This window comes from Arachis ipaensis, chromosome B07 (genome assembly GCF_000816755.2).
Source record: "Arachis ipaensis cultivar K30076 chromosome B07, Araip1.1, whole genome shotgun sequence".
NCBI lineage: Eukaryota > Viridiplantae > Streptophyta > Magnoliopsida > Fabales > Fabaceae > Arachis > Arachis ipaensis.
The window spans coordinates 29,543,350-29,561,527 of record NC_029791.2 but is presented as its reverse complement, the minus strand read 5'-3'; the positions used below and the strand labels follow the sequence as shown (position 1 = coordinate 29,561,527).

General features: G+C 37.2%; 5 protein-coding genes and 1 long non-coding RNA gene across 7 annotated transcripts in view; 3 read left to right on the top strand and 3 right to left on the bottom strand.

Moving 5' to 3' along the window:
- The window catches only part of LOC107608226, a 6,386-nt gene extending 4,295 nt beyond the window's left edge, over window positions 1–2,091 (top strand). The window contains exon 3 of the mRNA XM_021107564.1: window positions 1,396–2,091. Coding sequence (XP_020963223.1) covers window positions 1,396–1,722 — 327 coding nt within the window. The 3' untranslated portion in view covers window positions 1,723–2,091. The remainder of the gene's footprint in view (window positions 1–1,395) is intronic.
- Window positions 3,808–4,608, bottom strand: LOC110264934. Its single transcript, XR_002351308.1, has 2 exons — window positions 4,280–4,608; window positions 3,808–4,159 (listed from the first exon to the last, which is right to left on the bottom strand). It is a non-coding gene; the product is annotated as an uncharacterized LOC110264934 (long non-coding RNA).
- Window positions 4,343–7,694, top strand: LOC107609946. Of its 2 annotated transcripts, none has more exons than XM_016312011.2 (4): window positions 4,343–4,480; window positions 4,631–6,570; window positions 6,644–7,029; window positions 7,104–7,694. In XM_016312011.2, the coding sequence occupies exons 2-4, from the start codon at window positions 6,468–6,470 to the stop codon at window positions 7,326–7,328; spliced, it is 714 nt and encodes a 237-aa protein (XP_016167497.1). In that variant the 5' UTR covers window positions 4,343–4,480; window positions 4,631–6,467; the 3' UTR covers window positions 7,329–7,694. The 2 variants fall into 2 exon arrangements, with proteins under 2 accessions (XP_016167497.1, XP_020963222.1); XM_021107563.1 differs by having other exon boundaries at window positions 4,363–4,480; window positions 4,617–6,570.
- Window positions 7,939–10,989, bottom strand: LOC107606929. Its single transcript, XM_016308931.1, has 3 exons — window positions 10,798–10,989; window positions 9,886–10,632; window positions 7,939–9,705 (listed from the first exon to the last, which is right to left on the bottom strand). Exons 1-3 carry the CDS (start codon window positions 10,987–10,989, stop codon window positions 7,939–7,941), a joined length of 2,706 nt encoding a protein of 901 aa, XP_016164417.1.
- On the bottom strand, window positions 12,261–13,025 carry LOC107606930. The gene has a single exon (XM_016308932.1). It carries the CDS (start codon window positions 13,023–13,025, stop codon window positions 12,261–12,263), a length of 765 nt encoding a protein of 254 aa, XP_016164418.1.
- LOC107606931 (F-box/kelch-repeat protein At3g06240-like) lies at window positions 16,990–17,949 on the top strand. Its single transcript, XM_016308933.1, has one exon. The coding sequence runs from the start codon at window positions 16,990–16,992 to the stop codon at window positions 17,947–17,949; it is 960 nt and encodes a 319-aa protein (XP_016164419.1).

Genomic DNA, 18,178 nt, shown 5'->3' with positions numbered 1-18,178 from the left:
ATTCGATATAACATATAAAAATTTTTATTATTCATATATAAAATTCTTTATTCATAGATTAAAAAATTAAACTATCTAAAAAATTAAACGATGAAATAAATTTATAAAAAAATTATAAAAACAGCTCACGCTTCGCGCCGGAAACACACTAGTTGCTGAATATAATAGGACCGTAAGTCCATTATCAATTAATTTAGATACTAACTTGGAATTAGTTATTAGAAAGGAAAACGATAATTTTATTCCTATTTTCTATAATGTTTTTCTATACATAATCTTTTTATTGTATATATGCATAAATTTATAAAAAAAAAAAAGAGAAATGTTATCAAAATGGAAATAGCAATATTCATTCCTAATAGAAATTATAGCTAAGAGATGATATACTCAGCATACATATTGACTGGTAATTGTCTTGGATATTCTATTTAAAAGAATGCATCAGATACATCATACATGACATATCATTCTGTTCCGGCCCAGCCCACCAGCGATCTGGGTCCAAGCTTGAACGACTGACCCGACGGGTTGCTGGACCCGAGCCAGGAGGTGACCCGCACGTTACCCCCCTTTCAATGTGAAACCTAGACAGCTCGGAGAAGCTTTTAGAAAAGTGAGTCTGACCACCAGGGTTCCACCGAGTACAAGCCAAGTACAGACTATAAAAGAGGAGGGGTCTACCCCTCCCCAAAATACGTCATCTACCCTAACTTTAATAGCCGTCTTTTGTACGGACGTTGACTTGAGCGTTGGAGTCCTTGCAGGTGGCCCCACCACTTCGTCACCTCGTCAACTCGGAGGAGCCTGACTCCTGGAGTCCATCCAGATCCAACTTCCAGCAACCCACTCACCTTCGACACCCACCAGATTCGACCTGTTTAGGACGCGAGCAACCGATCAGAAAGTTTTCTAGATTGCTTTGCTGCTTTGGGGTACATGCAATATGCAAAAAATTAGTAGAGAGATGTTTGCATATTAGTGTCTTTTGTACTCCCGTGAGATTCATAAATTTAAAAATAGAATCTAAAAATTTTGTTCTTTGCGAATAATATTTTTTTCCTATCATTACCCTTTAGCATAATTTCTATATAGTAACACTTGGCCTCTCCCTTTCAACTACCTCAATTTGTTGCTCGTCATTGCTATTTTGTTTCTGGTCATTGCTATTTTCTGGTCTGTTTCTAATGCTGATATTGTTGGTCCTTCTGTTTCCATGGTCACTGTTCTTTGTTTTTAGTGATTGAATGTGCAGATGCTGAAACTTCTAGGTCTCAGGTTGCTGCCCCACAAGCTAATACATCTAACATATTTAAACCAAAATGTGATAATTGGATCTAATAATTTCTAGGTGTGCTAACTAGTTGTTATTCAAATTGAATATGTTGTCTATTTCAGTATTTCTTGCAGCTACAATGTGAAAATCAAACTAAATTTGTACCATCTCCTGCAATCAGACCACTCCCAATTAGGTCTCTTCCAATAAAAAACACAACCAAAAAGCCCACAAATAGAAAGACCACCAAAAGGCCTCCTGGATTTCTGGAAACTCGTTTCAAACCACCGAGATCAAATAACATCGTTATATCACCTCCTACATATACCAATATCCAGTTAAGGCCTCCTCCACCATCTACAGATCCATCTCTCCCTACTATGGCCCCCGAGACAATGCAAGGTACTAGTGTTGGCACAAACAAGAAAATTCATGCAGTTCATGCCTAATCCCAGCATGGGAGGAACATCAACTGGAGTAAGAGGGCCAGTTCCTGGTTTTAAAGACCCAACACCTAACTCAAGCAACGTATTCTCCAGTGGCAGTAGCAATTCTACCCTAACTTGTTGATGCATGTGATTTCAAGTGTTGTATTTTGCTGCTGCTTTTTTTTTTTTTTTTGATGTATAGATGTAATTGAACACTCCTACCTTTTTTGCTACTTAAACAATGGCCATTAGACCTTGAAGAAGACTTTTGATGCTTGTTACTTTTAATTTTAGTGTTGGTTTCGATTATGTAATTTTCTTGGATTATGACACAGCTTAGTTCTGTTACTAGGTAATGTGAATAATGGATTTAGTATTGTTAAAATAGTCTTCTTAGATGTTGGCTACATGTTATTGCAAGTGCTACTTTTGATATCTGATTGACTGATTCATCCTTTGTGTCTATATATGTCATTTTTTTTAATTAAAAATGGTTACATGTGTCATATTTTAAATAAAAAATGGTCACATATGTCAAATTTTAAAACAAACGTGACTATAATGGGTTAATACTCAAATTCGTCCCCGAAAGATTACGCGATCTTCATTTTTGTCCCCGAACAATTTTTTTAATCAAATTAGTCCCTTAAAGATAAAAAATAAGTCAAATCAGTCCTCTTGTCAGTTGGGCGATGACGTGACACGTTAAGTGCCACGTGGCATGATGACGTGGCATGCCACGTGGTAGGTCAACGCTACGGTCAACGTCACGTGGCAGGTCAGTGACACGTGGCACGCCATGTGGCAGGTCAGTGCCACGTGGCATGTCAGTGACACGTGGCATACCCAAGTCAACGCCATGTGTCACTTGACATGTAAAAAAGATTTTTATAGTCAAAATAGTCCTTGAAAGTCCAGAAATAAGTCATTTTCATCCCTCAAATTTTAAAAATTAGTCAAACTAGTCCTTATATAATTTTATTTTTTATTTTTTCTTCATAATATTAAATTTGAAATATTTTTTGATACTACTAATTTTAATAGAAATGTAATTGACAAACAAAACATTAGTAATTTTATCTTTTCTTCTTAAAAAATTTTTCCAATAAAATTATCTATCTCCTTTAATTCTTCTCAAAATCTCTCTTATTCTTTTCTATTCTAAAACATTTTTCTTACATACATTTTGCTGGAATATATATATATATATATACTCAAAATTGAAATGTATGTATTTATTAACCTAAACAAAGTTATATGCTCGAAATCAAAATTTATATTTGTTAACCTAAACAAAGTTATACCACTATTTTTTTTCGATTACATCTTTTTTTGTCCATTATGGTATTACTTACATATAGGATGTAATGATAATAATACTTAGAGTCAAAATTTGTGAATTTTGACTCTAAGTATTACTATCATTACATCCTATATGTAAGTAATACCGTAATGGACAAAAAAAGATGTAATCGAAAAAAAATAGTGGTATAACTTTGTTTAGCTTAACATACATGTACAAGATGTCTCTGGTACGGGTTGAAGGATGTTTTATTCCAGCAAAATGTATGTAAGAAAAATGTTTTATAATAGAAAAGAATAAGAGAGATTTTGAGAAGAATTAAAGGAGAGAGATAATTTTATTGGAAAAAAATTTTAAGAAGAAAAGATACAATTACTAATGTTTTGTTTGTCAATTACATTTCTATTAAAATTAGTAGTATCAAAAAATATTTCAAATTTAATATTATGAAAAAAAATAAAAAAAAATTATATAAGGACTAGTTTGACTAATTTTTAAAATTTGAGAGATGAAAATGACTTATTTCTGGACTTTCAAGGGCTATTTTGACTATAAAAATCTTTTTTATATGTCAAGTGACACGTGGCGTTGACCTGGGTATGCCACGTGTCACTGACCTGCCACGTGGCACTGACCTGCCACGTGGCGTGACATGTCATCATGCCACGTGGCACTTAACGTGCCACGTCATCGCCCAACTGACAAGAGGACTAATTTGACTTATTTTTTATCTTTCAGGGACTAATTTGATTAAAAAAATCGTTCGGGGACGATCTTTCGAGGACGAATTTGAGTATTAACCCTGACTATAATTGTCAAAGTTTTCATTCTCGTTTCATACAAACATCAACAACTACACGATTCAAAGAGAAGACAGATTCAACCCTAAATCATTATCATCTTCTATCAGAGCCCTTACTTCACTCTAAACACTAACAAGAAGTTCATGATGAAACACACTTAACAAACCCAGAAAAAGCATAACAAGCCACAGTTTCATATATTGAATTTCCGCTTTAAGCTTCCCCATTTTCGTCACAATCTTCTTCTTTGTCTCATTATTATCGCTTCATCTGAATTCTCTCAGTTAAGTAGTAGCTTCAACCTCGTCCTTTTTTTGCCCCCATTAGTGTTCTGACCAAACACACCAACCACCTTCAATATCATCAACCCAGACAAAATATTGACAGTTATTTGTGTGCGAATACATAAATTTCTTCAATGTAACTCACAGAAACTCAAAACCCATTAAAAAAATTCAGACCTAATGCATACCGCTCATAAAGGACAACAGATGAACCATCTCCCAGGATTGTTCATAGTGTCAGATTCCAACATCACCACATTGAGTCCACAATTACTTCATCACATCCTTCCTTCTGAAATTGGAAGCTACAAAATCACTACTACTCCCAATCGAAGTAACATGGTTCAATCGTTGCCTTGCCGTACCTTGTATTATCTTTTCTCCTCCAGGTTAGGTGTCTAATTTGTTAAATAGGATTTTTCAATCTGGTTGCTGAACAAGATGATATAGCAGCAACACATTTGGGGATTTAGGATTTATTTTATTTTTAATTTTTTAAAATTGTTTAATCTATTTATTTAATAGAATTGTCATGTCAGAGTGCTATCTTGGACACTAACAAGACAACTAGGATGGATCACTAACCCCGTTATCCAACAATGGACGTTTGGTTAGATTCGACTAACGGGAGTTATCTTTTGTGAGTATAAATTACTTTTAAATTTTTTTTATGGTGAATTTTATCGGCGTTCAATCTTTTGTGGTTAGATTTGATACTTTAGTTGAATATTTTCTTTTGTTTTTTGTGTATGTAATGTATAATATTGTCCAAGTTAAGAATTGCTAAACATAATTTACTATTTTATCTTAATTAAATTAGGAAAAACATATTGTAATTGTTCCGTGCGTATAGGGCCGAGGTATAGTGGCTCCTTTTGCCTGGTGTTATGCTCAGGTGGGAGAGGTATACGTCGGCTAGGTTGGAACACCGCGGCGGGAGCACCTGCAAAAAGGACTCCGACGCTCAAATAAGAATGTGAGTTATAAGAAAATAAGAGGAGTAAATCAGAGTGAGTTCTGTGACCTGACTTTCTCTAAGGTTATTCATGTGTTTATATAGGCGTTGTTAGTATGTTCGGTTATCGCATTTTGCGTGATTCTCCGTAACTTCCGTGGTTATGATGATAACGTTTTGAAGTGTTGGTTACTTTCCGAGCTTATCTGAGTTCATCCTGATTTGGTGGGTTTGTTATTAAGTGGCGTCCTTATCCGAGATATATGCTCGGTTTGGAGGCCGAGGTATACGCTACATATCATAGCCCCCAAGCTTGCTTTGTTGTAAGAAAACAAAGGCGAGCTTTTGAGTTTTACCTCGGCCGAGAATTTTTCTTCTGAGGGTAGTGCTGTCCCCCGAGCTTGCCTTGGTTTTCGTTGGGAATGTGAATTTGTGGCATTTAATTAGCGCTTCATTTCCCGTGCTAGAAATGATTGATGTGCAACTCGTGGCCCATTTTTCGAAGGAATTTGCAACCGTTGGATGTTGATGTAATAAATGGATGGTTGAGATTGAGGCGGTTATGAATGAATGTAAAAAGAAAATTGTTTCAGTTTCCCTTTTGTTTTTATTACCTGGCCTGTTTTGGGGAGCCCCTAGTTTAACTTTTTTGCTTCTTCACTCTAAGCATTTTTTGGAGAAAAAGATGAGTAGCAAAGGTAGGTTTTGACATCTTCTGGTTTGTTCCTTTTCTTTTCTGTTGTTATTGTTTTGCTATTTCCTTATAATGGAAAAGGGTAAGACTGTTGTGGCGGATGACGATCCTTGTAGCTGGGTAAACGAGCAGGTGAGGTGTTGTGTATCTCAGTTTTGTGATACCGAGTCGGTGAAGGCGTTGGGGTCTAATGTGTGGGTTAGGGATGGGCAGAATGTGAGAGTAGAGTTTTTGCCTTGTAGTAAGGATGATCGTGTATGTGAGAGAGTTGATGGGTGGTCTTACTTTTACTGTTATTCATGTTTGTTTACTGAGCTCGGGGTTCGTCTTCCTTTTACTGACTTTGAATGTGGTGTTTTGTTTTGGCTGAACTGTGCACCGTCCCAATTGCACCCTAACTCATGGGGTTTTGTTAGAGCTTTTGAGAATTTAATGGACCTCCTGGAGTGCCCTCCTTCCCTTGCAGTCTTCTTTTCTTTGTTTCAGACTAAAGGTGTTAGACGTGGTGTGTGGATAAACCTTAGTAGCCATCCTCGCCGTGCTGTCTTTTCCCTTTATAAGTCATCTTTTAAGGATTTCAAGACAATGTTTGTAAAAATTAGGAGTGTGGAGGAGGAGTTTCCTTTTTTACCTAAATGAGTTTTTGGAGGAGAAGTTCCCAGTTTCTTGGTCTCCCGATCCTGTTCAGGTTCTTGATGTAGATGATAGGGTGTCTGATGAGAGTATTATGTTGGAGTTTTTATTAGAGGTGTCAGAATCAGCAGGGCTGTTGTCTGTTGCGGAATTGTTAAAGTGGGATACTGATAAGGAAAGCGTGTTGGATTACCTAGGTAATTCACTTTGATGAATGCTCTTTGGTGCTGTTATGTAGTTCTGTCTGACGTGTTTGTTGTTTTTTTTCAGCTGAGAAGGCGCCAACCATAACCACTGCTGGATTGAAGTCCTTTTTCAGTCAGAGGAAGAAGGCAGAGAAGGAAGGGTCGACGAACATTAAAAAGGATGGTGTTGCTGTTCCCTCCGAGGTGAATCCTCGGCAAAAAAGAAAGAGGGCCAAGAAGGAGGCCGAGCTTGCTGAGAGCAAAGAGGGGGATTCGCCTATTTTGCCAATCGTCGAGGCTGCTTATGAATCTCAAAAACGGCTTCATGCTTACCGTGAGGATGATAATATGAGATTGTTGTGGTCGAGGTTTTTTCCGTTTGCTACCCTCACCGATGAGCTGTGTCGTTTTCCTGAGGACTCAAAAATGATTAACGAGGTTGGGCGAGCTGGCATTAGTCGCTTTCTTCAGGTATTTTACAGTTATTTTGGTTTTTTGAGGTTATTTCTTTTCCCTATTATATAACTGTTGCCTTATGTCCATAGGTTGTGGGTGCCCGGATAGTTGCTGTGGGAAGGGCTCAAGAGCTTGCTATTGAGACTGAGGAAAAAGAGTCTCTGAATATTGCTGAATTGTCTGCTTCTCTTCAAGAGAAAGAGAAAACAATTGTTGAGCTGTCTTCATCTTTGAAGCAAAAAGGGATTGAGTTGGATGAAGAAAAAAAGACTTCACTCGTTGGTTTTGGAAGAGGTTGGTACTTTGAAGTCTGAGAATGGTCGACTTGCAGCTCGTGTAAAGGAGCTAGAGGGTGAAGTGTATGAGGGTTTTGTCCAGGGTTTCGAACGGGCTGCCGCACAGGTTCGTGTTTTGTTCCCTGATGTTGATGTCAACAAGTTGGATGCTACGAAGCTCATTGTAAATGGGGAGTTGATAGATGATGAAGCTGAGAAAGAGAGTGACAGCTCTAGTATAGGAGATAAAATAGAATGAGGACCCTTTTTATGAATTTTGTTTTGTTATGTCATTTTGAAAGATTGTTAGATTCTGACTCTGGTCTCTGGTTTGTTAAGACTTTCCGAGTATAAAGCTCGGCTCTGTTTTTTGTTTTGATATGCATATCTATGTGAATTTGTTTAGAGTCTTTTGCGTAACTGAGTTAGCCGTTTGTTTGGGCTTTGTTTTTCTAAATGGATTTCTACGCGAAAATAAAAAAGGATAAGTACGAAAAACCGATTGTAAGAAGTTTGTATATGTATTGTGGATAGTCGCTTTAAAAAGGTTTGACATGGCGTCTGGCCTCGTTAAAACCCTTTGAGTAAAACTCTGTTTGGGATAAAACCTCAAATGGGAAAAAGAGTACCTTCATCTGCTTTGGATACATTATGATAGATATTTCCTCAAGGAGGATATATTCCAGTTTCCTGATACTGGTTCCCTTGACAGTGTCTCCAATTGGTATGCTCCTTTGCTGAGTACTTTGTTGATTCGAAATGGTCCCTCCCAGTTTGCTGTTAGCTTTCCGTGGGCTTTGGGCTTTCTTGCCTCTTCTGTTTTTCTGAGTACAAGTTCCCCACTTTCAAATATTCTGGGGACCACTCTTCTGTTATGCCGTTTTTGTAGGAACTGCTTCATGGCTTGCTGCTTTATGGTTGCTATTTCTCTTTCTTCCTCAAGGAGGTCTAGATCGGTTGCTCTTTCTTCGCTGTTTCTGGTCCGATTATATAGTTCGGTTCGGAGTGTAGGCGTTCCGACTTCTACGGGTATGAGGGCTTCTGCGCCATACACTAGTTTGAACGGGGTCTCTCCAGTTGCTGAGTGAGTTGTTGTGTTGTAACCCCATAGGACCTCTGGAACAAGGTCAGCCCACTCCCCCTTAGCATCGTCCAATTTCTTTTTCAAGGCCTGTAAAACAACTCGGTTAGCCGATTCTACCTGGCCATTTGTTTGTGGATGCTCGACCGAGCTAAAGTGATGTTTTATATTGAAGTTTTGTAAAAATAAGGCGAGATTTTGATCTGTAAACTGTCTTCCATTGTCAGAGATTATTTCTCTAGGTATACCATAACGGCAGATGATGTTTTTCCATAGGAAAGATCTCACCTTTTCAGCTGTTATTCGTGCTAGAGGTTGTGCTTCAATCCATTTTGAAAAATAATCTATTGATACCAAAAGAAATTTTACCTGTCCTGGCACTTTCGGGAAGGGGCCGAGGATATCCAATCCCCATCTATCGAAAGGCCAGCTTACCTCTAGAGTGTGTAGTTCCTTTGCGGGTGTTTTGGATATCATGGCATGTTTTTGGCAATTGTCACATTTTTTTACTTTGGCAATGCAATCTCTCTTCATGGTTGGCCAATAGTAACCCATGCGTAATATCTTTGCGGATAATGCTCGGCCTCCTATGTGGTTGCCGCATATCCCTTCATGGGTTTCTGCCATTACTGTTTCAGCTTCGTCCTTGCTTATGCATCTTAGGAGTGGTTGTGAAAATCCTCGTCTGTATAAGTTGTCCCTGACGATTGTATAATAGCTTGCTCTTCTTCGAAAGAGTTTTTGGTTCTGTTCGTCTGTTGGGATGATCCCTGTTTTAATGTACTCGAGGAACGGTGTCCTCCAATCTTTTTCCTGTGTAATGCTCAACATACTATTAAATTCAAAGCTTGGTTTGTCAAGTGTTAATTGTGAAAGTGTTGGCATGTGTGATTGTGGCCTTGTTGTTGCTAATTTAGATAAAACATCGGCTCTTGCATTTTGCTCTCTGTTCACATGTATTATTTCTATTTTATGAAATTTTGCAATAAGGTCCTTTGCTATGAGCCAGTATTTCTCTTGCAAAGGATCTTTTACCTGGAACTCGCCTTTGATCTGCTGAACGACGAGTAGGGAGTCGCAATATACAGTGAGGTGTGTTATCTGCAAATCTTGGGTGAGCTTTAATCCGACCAGAAGAGCTTCATATTTTGCCTGGTTATTACTTGCTGTAAAGAAAAATTGCAATGACTGCTCGGCTATGACCTGTTCACTTTCTTTAAGTGTTACTCCGGCTCCACTTCCATCCTTGTTTGCTGCACCATCTACATAGAGTTTCCAGTTATGTTTTGTTTGCTTGTCTTCGGTTGTTAGCTTGGATATAAAGTCGGGTAGTATCTGCAGTCTTGGAGTCTTTCGAGGTTGGTATTAGACGTCATATTCGGAGAGCTCGACGGACCATTTCGTTAGACGCCCAGCCAGCTCGGGTCTGGTTAGGATTTGTTGTAGTGGTTGATTTGTTCTGACTATTATGATGTGGCTTTGGAAGTATGGCCTCAACCTTCTTACTGTTGTTACCAGGGCTAATGCGAGCTGTTCTATTCTTGGATATCTGGTTTCTGCTGGTTGTAGAACTCTGCTGACGAAGTACACCGGGTTTTGTATTTTTCCTGTTTCAGAAACTAGCACCGAGCTTACGGCATGGTTAGATATTGATAAGTATAAATATAATGGTTTACCGAGCTCTGGTTTTTGAAGAATTGGCGGTGATGATAATATTTGCTTAAGTTCTGTGAAAGATCGTTCGCATTCTTCTGTCCAGTTGAACTTTTTATTCTTCGAGATTGTTCGGAAGAAATGATATGATCGGTTTGCTACTGCGGGTAGGAATTGTGATAGTGCAGCAATTCGCCCTGCTAGTTGCTGTGCTTCTTTTATTGTTTTTGGACTGTTCATTTTGAGGATGGCTTGACACTTTTCTGGATTTGCTTCAATTCCTTGTGAGGTCAGCATGAATCTGAGGAATTTTCCTCCTTGAACTCCGAATGCACATTTTTCAGGGTTCAGTCTCATGTTATATGCTCGGATCTGTTGGAAGACTTCTTCTAGGTCATCACAATGTGATCCTTGTTCTGAGGTTTTTGCTACCATATCATCGACATAGATCTCCATGTTCCTTCCTATTTGTTGTTGGAAGACCTTGTCCATGAGTCTCTGGTATGTTGCTCCTGCATTCTTAAGACCAAATGGCATAACTTTGTAGCAAAAATTTCCGTGTTCTGTTATAAAGGCAGTTTTGTTTTGGTCTTCCGGGTGCATGAGGATCTGGTTGTACACAGAGTATGCATCCATGAAGCTTAAACTTTTAAATCCAGAAGCATTATCTACTAATTTGTCAATGCAAGCCAAAGGGTATGCATCTTTTGGACAAGCTTTATTTAGATTTGTAAAGTCGACGCACATGCGCCATTTACCTGATTGTTTTCTTACCATTACCACATTTGAGAGCCATGTGGTGAAGTAGAGCTCTTTTATAAAGCCAGCGTTGAGAAGTTTCTTTGTCTCTTCAAGGGCTGCCTTCATTTTTTCTGTTCCGAGGTTCCTCTTCTTCTGGGCGATTGGCTTGCATGTTTTGTTTATGGCAAGCTTGTGGCAGATTATGTTCGGATCTATCCCTGGCATATCAGCTGGTGTCCATGCGAATAAGTCGGCGTTGTTTTGGAGTACTTTTATTAGCTTTGCTCGCTCCTCTCCTTCTAGAGCTCAGCCGATATAGGTAAACTGTTCGGCTTTTGTCGTCAGGGGAATCTTCTGGAGTTCGTCTATTGGTTGGGGCCTCTCCTGGAAGTCCTCCCTGGAATCTAACTCAGAGAGTGTTAGTACCTCAGTCGCGGTGTGGATCATCTTCGTCCATTGATTGGATCTTGGTTGTATGTTGGTTTTCTTTAGGCTGGCGTTGTAGCATAGTCGAGCTTGCTGATGATCTGAATGTACTGTTGCTATCTTGTTATTTTGTACCTGAAACTTGACACACAGGTGTAATGTAGATACCACCGCTCTGAATTTATTCAGGGTGGGTCGTCCGAGAATAATGTTATAAGGACTAGGGCAGTCGACTATGAGGTATTGAATATCAATGGTTTTTGCTAATGGGGGGTCCCCCATTGTTGTTTTTAGCCATATGTGCCCTTTTATTGGGACCCTTTCTCCGGAGAACCCGACCAGTTCTCCTGATGAGGGCTGCATGGCTTTTTCAGATAATTGCATTTTAACGAAGGTTGAATAGAATAATACATCAGCACTACTACCTGGGTTCAAAAGGACCTTTCTTACCAATAATTCTCCTGTTTGGATGGAGATCACTACTGGGTCGTCGAGGTTTGGGCCTGCTGAGGTTAGGTCGTCCTGTCCAAAGGTTATCTCGGGTTCTGCTGTGTTGTGTTTTGTTATAGGTATTGTTCCTTCGATTGCCAGCATTGCTCGGTAACTTCTTTTTCGTGCCAAGCTTGTTTCGCCTCCCTCTGCATATCCTCCTGATATGCAGTTTATGATCCCCCTGGGGGGTCCGCTGTTGTCCATTTACCTTTCTCTGTTGGTTGGTCTTCTGGTTCCTTTTTGGTTTCCCTGTTTTTTTGTCCTTCGACATATTTATCCAGGAGTCCTTGCCGAGCTAACCTTTCTAACAAGTCTTTGGCTATCACGCATTCGTCCATCGTATGCCCGTACTTCTGATGGAAAGTGCAGTGCTTGCTTCTATCCACGAACTGTTGATCTTGATAGCTTCCAGCTCTGACTGGGGGTTTGACTATTTTGGCAGGGAGGATTTCCTTGATTATATTTTCCCTTTTTGTGTTAAATCTGGTATAAGTATCAAACTTCGGAGTGAGCTTGAAGGGTTTCTTTTGGTCCCTTCTGCTCGGTTTGAATGCCTTTTCTTCCTCCTTTCTGGTTGGCTATTTGTCCGACTTTTGTGCCTCTCGCAATTCTTCGATCTCCATTTGACATGCAGCTCTTTCTCGGAACTCCTCCAACATTTTGGGTTTGGTGATTGCTATTGTTTCTCTGAATTTTCCTGGTCTGAGTCCGGTCTTGAGAGCGTGTAAGTGGACGTTAGGGTCCAAATCTGGGATCTCCATGGTGGCTTCCGCAAATCGGGTTAGGTAATCTTTGAGACTCTCGTGTTGTCCTTGCTTTATTGTCCCGAGGTAATCTGATCCGTGGACGTATATCCTTGAGGCGGCAAAGTAGTCAATAAAGGATCTTGCTAAATCTTCAAAGGATGAGATCGATCCTGCAGACAATTTTGAGAACCATAGTAAAGCAGCGCCGTCAAGATAAGTGGGAAAAGAACGACATAATATAGGTTCATTATTAGCGCCGTTAAAGAACATCATAGATTGAAACTTTTTAACGTGAGATCGGGGGTCACCAATCCCCTTATAAGGTTCTAGAGAGTTAGGTAAAACGAAATTTTTAGGTATCTGGAAGTTTGTAATTTCTTCGGAAAAGGGGTTGTCCAGCGTCAGCTTTTCCTTCGGCGGGGTTACACTCAAGGGGTCCGAGTTTCCCAAGGCCGAGTTTTTAGAGTTGCCCTCCTCATGTTTTTCTGCGTTATTCTGTGTGGAGAGTTCGGAGAGCCGGCGGACTTCTGCTTGAAGTTCGGCCATCTGGGCTAAGAGCTTGGCTTGGTTGAAGGATTGAGCTCCGTTTTCAGCCATGCCTGAAAAGTTAGAAATCCCTGCACGAAAGAAAAGGAACAGGTGTAATGTGGGAATAAAGGTGGGGTTAGATTAATTCAGGCCCCACGATGGGCGCCAAATGTTCCGTGCGTATAGGGCCAAGGTATAGTGGCTCCTTCTGCCTGGTGTTATGCTCAAGTGGGAGAGGTATACGTCGGCTAGGTTGGAACACCGCAGCAAGAGCACATGCAAAAAGGACTCCGACGCTCAAGTAAGAATGTGAGTTATGAGAAAATAAGAGGAGTAAATCAGAGTGAGTTCTGTGACCTGACTTTCTCCGAGGTTATTCATGTGTTTATATAGGCGTTGTTAGTATGTTCGGTTATCGCATTTTGCGTGATTCTCCGTAATTTCCGTGGTTATGATGATAACATTTTGAAGTGTTGGTTACTTTCCGAGCTTATCTGAGTTCATCCTGATTTGGTGGGTTTGTTATTAAGTGGCGTCCTTATCCGAGATATATGCTCGGTTTGGAGGCCGAGGTATACGGTACATATCAGTAATGATTGGATGAAAATGTATTCCAGGAATTGAACCAGGTGATGGATTTTATAGCGTAGAGAGCATTACAAATACCATAAAAGAGGAAATAGGTTTTACTCCAGGGATTAAGTGGAACATGGATTCTGCACATAATAACCAGCTCTACCAAATTTACATGTGCATTAATACTTTTGATTCAGATCTCATTTAGTGTTCTATATATACTTTCAAAAAACAAATGTGGTTCACAAATTCAATTACCAAACTTTAAAGAGAATTTAGTTATTGAACAGCTAGCTAGCACTTGCTTTAATTTAATTTGTTTGTTGTATTTGTAATTTAAAAATCTTTACATTATTTTTAGCTTTCTTCTTTCCTTTGCATGTGCTATTTCTAGAAATAAAAGTATAATAAGGGTATCCTTTATCTTCCCGTAAAAATTTTAGATGAGTGCTTAGCTTGCTATTACATGTTCAAGAAGGAATTTAATGCTAATTTCCTTTATTTTAGATTTTAATTCGAACATACAATTTTACATAAAAGATGTTTCTAAAATAAGCTCAACTAACTCTATATGCATTAGATATGCTACTTTTATGATTCATTGGATTTCATAATATAAATGAAAATAAAAAGAAGTTATAAAAGAAGAGTGTTGAAGGATTTTAATAAATATAAAAGATATTAGAATATAAATAAATATTTTTTAATATAAAATACTTTAAAATAAAAACTGCAACATTTTTATTTTTTAAATAAATATAAAATATATAAATACATAGAAATATAAATTTTTTTTATTCATTAAAACTAATTATGTTCCTCAAGTTTTCGATTTGCATCAATTTTATCCTTATTACTAATTTTTTGATAATTAATATTTTTCTTTCCAAATATACCCCTCCCTTATTATACCTATCATCATCATCATCACAACCCTCTGTCTCTTCTTCTTTCTCTCTTTTCATCTTCACCGTCCTCTTCACCCCATCATCATCACAACCCTCTGTCTCTCTTTCTTTCTCTCCATCTCCATCACCACCATCTCCGTTGAGCCCCAATCTTCGATGACCACCACCCTTTTTCTTCTTCTTCGCGCAAATCCAGACTCAACGAAGCCATCGCTCTTCCTCCTTCTCTGTTAGTAAACAGAGAATGAGATGTGGGATAGGTTCTATAGAACCGGTTTTTGGAGGAGCTCTTCTCGCAGGATCCCTCTAGCAATGCTCTTACCACTTTTCACTCTCATCAATATGTTCATTAAAATTTCAAAAAGCATGCATTTTTGCCCAACAATGAAGTTTAAAAAAAAATCATACTTTTTGATGATGCATGTGTTTAAAGATGTGGTCTTTTCTCTCATCCTCCTCTTCTTCTTATTTTCTCTCTTTTTTTAATTTTTTAATTTTTTTTTGGGAGAGGGGAGGAGATGGGAGTATAATCATGGTCATGATGATAAATTTGTTTGTTTTGGATGTTGGCATTTTGAGAAATGAGAAGAAGTGTGTTGAAATGGATCATGTTTGGTTCTCTGTCATTTAATTTGTGTGTTATTAATTTTCCAATGAGATATAGTACGAGTAATATTGAAAGGAAGAAATTTTATTGTTGGGGTCAGGGTTTCAGGTTGGTGTGGCAGTAAAAGGATTTTGCTTTGCTTTGTGTGAAATCTGGAAACGAAAAAAAAGGAAGAAACTTTGTTGTTGGGGTCAGGGTTTCAAGTTGGTGTGGCAGCAAAAGGATTTTGCTTTGCTTTGTGTGAAATCTGAAAACAAAAAAAAAAGGTATTAACCCAACTAGTACTAATAATTAATGAGGCTGGATTTGCTAACAGAAGAGGAAGAGCGATGACTTCGTTGTTGCTGGGTTTGTGCGAAGAAGAAGAAAAAGGGTGGTGGTCATCGAAGATTAGGGCTCAACGGAGATGGTGGTGATGGAGATGGAGAAAAAGAAAGAGAGACAGAGGGTTGTGATGATGATGATGATAGGTATAATAAGGGAGGGGTATATTTGGAAAGAAAAATATTAATTATCAAAAAATTAGTAATAAGGGTAAAATTGATACAAATCGAAAACTTGAGGGACAAAATTGAAACAAATTAAAACTTAGGGATATTTTTAAAACTTTTAGCAAACTTTAGGGACAAAAAGTATACTTTACCCTTCTTTAAAACTTCTTTTTTGCCTTCTTTTTTTTTTTTTTAAGTTAGAAATGAGATTCGAACCTGAGACCTTTAGCTTCAATGGCATAGTCTTCCCTCTTATTTGCCTCCCTTACCCATCCACTTTCTACATCTTTGATTCAATGCTTTCTCTGCATCTTTAAAAATTAGATAATGATATATCTAATTACATAACGTTTCTACATCTAATTTTTCTTAATTATTTTATCATTAAATTATTGTTAAGGGTGCAAGTGTGAGGAGTATAAGAAATTAGTCCCATGTCAAACAAAATATTAATAAGTGAAGAGTATATAAGATGAGAGACTTATTAAGTTAATGCTTAAAGTTTTGAGTTGGATGTTACATTTTCCCATGTTGTGTTCTCTCATTTTGATTCCTTTCCCCAATAACTAAAATGAGGAGGCAACATTCAGTGGAAAATCAAAATGATAAAAAACTTACTTTTATATTTATTTATTGTTCAAAATGATAAAACTATTAATAAATGTTAAATAAAGTAAGTTTGATCTATTTTTTATTATTTCCCTAACATTAATGTTTTTTCGAATCATATCATTTTGATTTAACCTCCAAAATTCTTTTTTATTTTATTTGCCAAACAATATAGGACAAATAATTATAAATTGAAATCACTTTTAAGATTTATTTACTTTACTATTTTGTACAGGCAAAATATTAATGAGACGTAGTTATTTTCAGCTCTAATTTTTTATTATCTCCCTAATATTACTGTTTTTTCGAATCATATCATTTTGATTTAACCTCCAATTTTTTTTTATTTTATTTGCCTAGTAACGTAGCACAAATAATAATAACTTGAGATCTGTTTTAAGATTTATTTATTTTACTATTTTGTACAGGTAACACATTAATGACAAGTAATTATTTTCAACTTAGGTTGTTTATTTTTTTTAAACTAGTAGAATTTAGTATTGTTTAGGAATAAACAAAGCATAATGAGTAATAATTATACATTTATGTTTGTAATTGAAAATGCAATTCAAGTGTTGGTAATTTATATTGGCTTCCCTTTTATTCTATTTAGGTTTGTGATATATATTTCCAATCAATAAATTTAATTGGTTTGATGTTTAGTCCTATATATTAGAGATATCGATTAGGAGAGAAATAAATAGGGCGACAAAAATGTAATACCATTAAAATTTTTCTAAACTTGTATGTTGAAATCTAATTTATTTTTCATTACATTTTGCGAGGCACACCACAAGCGCAAAACTCTATCTTCTATTGTTCCATCTTCATCTTTAGCGCAAATGGCAACCCACAGCGATGAGATTCCTAAGGACCTTGTATTTAAAATTCTAGCAAAATTACCTGTTAAGTCTTTGAAGCAATTTAGTTGCGTGCATAAGTCTTGGCTAAATTTACTTGAGAATTCTGATTTCAAGAGCATATACTACGAAAATTTAAAATCTAAAACTGCTTATTCATTATCTCTCTTTCTATGGAGATATTTTGATGACAAAAGAAGTGATGGACGCATTTATGAAAATGATGTGCATTTGTTTTCGGGAGAAAGGTATGAAAACATGGTTACGTTAGTTTTGCCAAGTCTGTTTGAAGAAATTGATTTTGATAGAGTTCTAGATTGTGTTAACGGTATCATATATCACTATAAAACAGCTGGTCTTAATGTAAAAATAGGACTTTGGAACCCCAAAACTGATAAGCGTAAAATTATTCCTCCAAGTATTATTACTAATGAGTCCGACTTTGATCCGGAGGTACGTATTCATAGATTTGGTTATGATAATGTGAATGATGACTATAAAGTGATTCAATATGTATATTATATTCATCATGAATTTGACACATATGCGTCTGCGCTAGCAAATTGGCAAATTTATAGTCTAAAAAGTAATTGTTGGAAGAAACTTGATTTTGAAATGACTCAAAAAGAAGCGACTCATGAAAGTTATGTAGCGTATTTGAATGGAGTATGCCATTGGTGGGGATGGGAGGACGATGAAAAAGAGGTACTTGTGTCATTTAATCTCAGCATTGAACCGTTTCGAACCACATTGATTGATTGGGGACAAAGTGATACTGGTCACCCTACCAGAACTTTGGTAATGCTCAACGAATCTATTACTCTGATCTCCTCTTTTGATGAGAATAGTCGCATTGAAATATCAATTTTGGGTGAAGTTGGTGTAGAGGAATCTTGGGTGAAATTGGACCCTTTACAAATTTGTGGCATCCAATGGGAATGAGCAACAAATGTGATATAATATTTTTTATGGGAAATAATAACCGTGAATTGGCTTCCTTTGATGTTATTAGTGGCAAAGTAATTCACAATATTAATATCAAAATAAATATGTTTGGCACATGGATTTACAAAGAAAATCTCTTTTTTTTTTTATTACAGAAATTAATCAATTTGTAAATATACAAATTCATATGTTATTCTTATATGTTATAATAATACAAATTTATTAA